General features: G+C 42.4%; 1 protein-coding gene across 2 annotated transcripts; it reads right to left on the bottom strand.

The window, feature by feature from the left end:
* Positions 1-1,415: 1,415 nt before the first annotated feature.
* On the bottom strand, positions 1,416-2,593 carry LOC147881053 (receptor-like serine/threonine-protein kinase At1g78530). Of its 2 annotated transcripts, none has more exons than XM_087369898.1 (2): positions 1,969-2,593; positions 1,416-1,775 (listed from the first exon to the last, which is right to left on the bottom strand). In XM_087369898.1, the coding sequence occupies exons 1-2, from the start codon at positions 2,525-2,527 to the stop codon at positions 1,441-1,443; spliced, it is 894 nt and encodes a 297-aa protein (XP_087226024.1). In that variant the 5' UTR covers positions 2,528-2,593; the 3' UTR covers positions 1,416-1,440. The 2 variants fall into 2 exon arrangements, with proteins under 2 accessions (XP_087226024.1, XP_087226023.1); XM_087369897.1 differs by having other exon boundaries at positions 1,873-2,593.
* Positions 2,594-5,355: the final 2,762 nt, after the last annotated feature.

The raw sequence follows: 5,355 nt of genomic DNA on the forward strand, positions 1-5,355 counted from the left end.
ATGTTCTAGAAGACTTGCCACATGTTTGGAAGGTTGCAAGTGGGACATGTCAATTACTATGGATGAGAGGGAGAACCTATTAAGGGTAGGATTTGTATTTGAGACTGATGATGTTGTTGGTATTATGGGACTCCCATCTCATATGCAACAAATCCATACAACAAGCCACGTGCGGCCATCTCATCATGATGAAAAGGTAGTGTTATGGAGAACTAAATTGAATAAATAATTCAAAGAAAGGATCCATAAGGAAGTTAAAGAGAATAGGGAGGTTGTAAGAGAGAGCATTATTATTCTAAATGAGGTGCATGTGTTCCATGTTCACACTCTGTTCACACAATTGGTTCAATTTCCAAGGGACTAACGTACTAAATTGTCATTATTTTAGAGTGGGCCACGGTGTACATGTCATGATTTCACACAAAGGGAAGATGGTAAAAATCCATACATGCCTCGCAAGCATGTACACTTTGTGTTCATTGTGATGCTAGGATTGAGTGGTACAATGCATCAATTTATGCACCGGTCAGCTCTTACAAAGATTGAGTTGTTCCAAGCTCTTGGTGGAAAAAGATACCCATCTTCCAAGATGTTGTGAGAGATCTTTTGGATGTATGGATATACTTCCACACACATGTGAGACATGATATGTGAGACTCCATTCATGTGAGTAGTATAGGTGGTAGAAGATGGATCACATGTAATGTGCTTTTTTGCTCTTCATATCTATCACATTGTTTAGTTTGCTTCCATGTTTTTGGATCATATTTATGGAATATTTTGTTTTGCTTCCATAGGTCATTACAAGTCCAAGTGTAAAGTAGCTTGATAAATATTTCCATTAACTTGTAAAAGGGAAAGGATAGGTGTAAATTGGAAGGAAAGGAAAAGATGAGGTGAAAGAGGTGTGTGTGTACCATTAAATTTTATTTTATTTTAAAGTGTGTGTGTACCATTAAATAAAATTGGGGACTTTCCTATTTTGGCAAGAGTAATATAAAGGTGGTGTCATACAAGAGACAAAGCGAGCCTCCTCTTTAGAGAGAAATACATAACAAAAGACAAAAGCATTTAAGATCTCCATAAGAGGACAAGAACATTTAGGACCTCCACAAGCAAACAAAAGCCTTAAACCCTAAACACATTAGAAGCCCTTAAACTACTATTAACCCATACTTAAATCTCATACACAATTGACCAAGTGAACTAACTTCAAAACTATGGACCTAATTAGCAACTCACTAACCAAGGCATCCCTTAGGACCCTTGGAAGGGGAAAAAAAGGCACTACTACTTGAAACACTAAACATTGATTCATTGAACAATCTTTAGATCATATAAATTTTGCATCTAAAGCTTCAAGATAACTCAAAAACAACACTTGTGTTGTTATAAACACTTGTGACTTTTGGACTAATAAGTCTGTAAGCACCCTTAAAATCAGGGAGAGACACTAGGCCGAACATGTGGGAGTATTGACAGAACATCTCGCATGCTAGGGCGACGGGATGGATCGTCTTGTATACATGAGAGAGCTATCCCAAGCATTCTTACAATTTGCTGTAGTTCGATCTGGCTTGCTGTTGCGAACAAATCTGGATCAAGGACCTGTTCGATGAGGTGAGGGAGTTTGGATAGGACCCATTTGATGAGATCCCTTCCATAATCGACCAGCAAATTATCCGTCGGCTTCTTTTTTGTCAGAAGCTCTAAAACGAGGATTCCAAAGGAATAGACGTCTCCTTGGGTGGTCGCTCTTGGCCCGCTTTGTCGAGCTGCAAGGATTCCCGAGCGTTAGTGTTATCATAGCGCTATCATGTTATCATACATGAAAGAATGCTAAAAAACTAGCGTTCATGCCGGTCTGAGTACCCTCCGCGAAGAATTTGTCAGTCCTTCTTGATCTCAAGGAAAGAGATCTGGAAGATTTCTGTGTTGAAGGCAAACATGTTGCGGTTCCGAAATCACCCAGGTAAGGCTCAAAGTCGAAATCCAGAAATATGTTGCTGGCCTTGATGTCACGGTGAACGATCGGGAACGCACAATCGTGATGCAGGTAAGACAGGGCGTTGGAGACACCGAGAATGATATTGAACCGCTGCTCCCAACTCATTACATGATCAGCTCCTCCGTGCAGGTGTTGCTCCAAAGTGCCGTTGGGTATGTAATTCATCACGATGGCCAACATCTGGGAGCTGCAAGATGATCCGAGAATAGTGACGAGATTACGGTGGCGAACCTTGCCCAGCGTTTGCATTTCGGCCATGAACTCTCGGCTGGCACGGCCAGGATACTGATCCAGCCTCAATATCTTGAAGGCAACCGTCGTAGCATCAGGGAGGTGCCCTTTGTAAACGGTGCTGCGCCGGCCCAATCCTACAACGGAGAGCACGCTGAGATTCATGGTGGCTGTCCTCACCTGCCGGGGTGACAACTGCAGGGGGTGCCACCAGTGGTCCAGAGGGGAATGACAGTGGCATCGCTGAGGGAAGTGAGCCGAGTAAGGACGAGTTCTTCGCCGGAACATGTCCAATAGGGGGGATGTTTTGGGGTGCAAATGGGTGTAAACTGAATTTTTACAGTGGGGGGGAGGAAGAAGCTGTGGCGTGTTGTTGATGGTACAAAAGACGATGACTTTCAGTAGTGAAAGCGCGTGGACCATTGACCAAGTCTTTATTTATCTATAGATAATACCTTATTTCTAAGGTTCCACGTGTCACTCATATGGCATGCAACGTGTCCCCTCCTCGCAGCCTCTCTTGCGGTGCCTTGCCTAGCAAGTCTCCCTAAGTGCCTTTCCGGTTCAAAAATATCTCTCTCTTTCTAAGGAACATGAACATTTTGGCAACTTCTGATGCTTTCCTCCTCCAACTTGCTCTGACCATGTCTTCTCCCCCTCTTCGCATCACCCCTTGGGCCACTTACAACCTCATCTAGGTCGCTACTGATGATTGCTACACTTCTTATTCTCCAATCTCATCTGTCTTCCAATCGATGGCACTCCACTTTGAGAGACTGCTAGCAACGACAACCTGAGTTGTGCAAAGAGCTTTCCATGGGCCTTTTGCATCTACTTGGGGAACATTAATGGTGTATTGGTAGTTTGTGGGGCTGAAGTTGCAACACAGGGAGATCCATTGGCCGCACCCTGTTGCTTTGATTGGAGGAACAAAAGCTCAGGCATAGATGATATGCAGGGAGAACTCTAGAAGTGAATATAGGTACGAGCCATGCCTTGGCTGTCATGGCTAAACTATAATTTCTCTCAAAAGTGAAGATTCGGAAGAAGGACAAACGAAGCTTTCTTAGTGAAGAGAATGAAACACGACTCTATGACGATGAAGTAGCCCTACTACAATGGCTTTTATATCTTCACTGGCTTTCCCTTCTGCAGTTTATAACTACAGATATAACTACAGAATATACAACCTCTTTAGGCTACAGGATAGGTTGACACTTCACAAAATGCATGTCATAGCTTTGATGACCAGGATGTTTGCTCGATCAATCTCTGGCACATCACAGGCTGCAGAAGATAACTATATCTTGAATGAAGACGTAACTATGGAAGCTGCCACTTTTTCTCTACATTTATCGGGAGTCATGGAGTCCAGTACTGAAGAAAGGACTGCAAGGTCGGGAAACTGGGGTGCTAGATAACGTTGATCTGGAATCTGATGAGATGAGCCTCCACAAAATTTGCTTCACCTGGACGAATCATTGATAGGAGATTTCAAAAGGGGATGGAGAGCGGAGGAACGAGGAAGGTGGAGGAAGTAACACGAATGGAGGCATGGGGGGCAGGGGAAGGACGAGCAGGGGGAATGGAAGCAAGGAGATGGGAGGGGGAGGAGGAGGAAGAAGGGTGAATGCTGAGGTTGATGAGGCTTTCAATTTTGTCGATGTCGGGGATGGGGAGGAAGGGTAGTGCAAAGGGATGGTGTCAGAGTCAGACATGTCTGATGGTGAAGGACGCAAAGGAAGGGAGGACAGAGGAGGTCAAACCCGTACTAAAGGTGTGGCATATGCCATACTTTTGCATCTCTGAACATTTCATGGTTGAGTGACTTGAATATGATCCAATATCTTAGAATTTGCCAGTTATTTATAGACTAGATGTTGGAATAGTTGCTGATAGGAAGAGCAAGGAAGTACATAAAATATTGATTCTCAAGGGGCAAAGAAAAGGATTGGCTTGAAATACTGATGCAAGCATAGGGGGAGTGTAGGTCTCACGGGCATTAAGTGCCAAGTAAAAAATCTCATTTTCAAGAATCATAAGAGTGTCTAGAACTTCATAGATGAATCTAATAGATACGATCAAAATTTTAAAAAGGGGATATAGTGCTCAAAGTAGTTGACAAATCCAAGCAGAAATACTTATCTTCTTCTTTGCATTGGCCCAAGGACAAAGCATACAACCATCTTCAGTTTGGGAATTCAAAGAGAACTTGAAGACTATCAATGACACTGTATTGGAGCTAATATCAAGATGTTGCAAAACAGTCCTATTTATCAAAGGTCTGGGGCATCACCCATAATTTGTTGATTGACAAGGAAACCCATGACATACTATTCAACATGTTCAGCTAAGATGGGATGTTTCTAGAGAGATGATGCATGGATAGATCAATATGTTGTAGAGCTAAGTAACTAGACAAGGAAGTTGATACATCACCCATTGAATTATTTCTATCGAGAGCAAGCCATCACAATTTGTTCATCATAGGTCAAGGTCCTATGGAATAGGTTTGGAGAGTTGATTCAAGTTGAGATGAAGCTATGCTAACGGTGTAGCATCTATCATACTTTTTCATCTCAGGATGTTTTATGGTTGAGTCACTTGAATATGATCCAATATCTTAGAATTCCCCAGTTAGGAATAGACTAGATGCTCGAATAGTTGATGCTGTTGGGAACAGCTAGGGAGTAGGTAAAATATTGATTCTCAAGGAGCAAATAAAAAGATTGACTGATGCAAGTATAGTGGGGTGTAGGTCTCATGGGCATTAAGTGGCATGTGAAAAGCCCCATTTTCAGGAATTATAAGAGTGTCTGGAACATCAAAGATGAATCTGCAAACAAATCCAAGCAGCAAATGAACCAAGACCAAAGCATACAACCATCTCAGTTTTGGAAATTCATAGAGAACTTGAAGACTGTTGATGACTTTGTTGGAGCTAAGATTGAGATAATGCAAAGATGTCCTATTTGTCAAAGGTGTTGGGCGTTGCCCATAAATTTGTTGGTTGACAAGGAAACCCATGCTGTACTATTCAACATGTTGAGCTAAGATGGGATGTTACCAAAGAGATGATGCATGGATAGATCAATATATTGTAGAGCTAAGTAACT

This window comes from Dipteris shenzhenensis, chromosome 31 (genome assembly GCF_047967505.1).
Source record: "Dipteris shenzhenensis isolate YYH24624 ecotype China chromosome 31, Dip_SZ_1.0, whole genome shotgun sequence".
NCBI lineage: Eukaryota > Viridiplantae > Streptophyta > Polypodiopsida > Gleicheniales > Dipteridaceae > Dipteris > Dipteris shenzhenensis.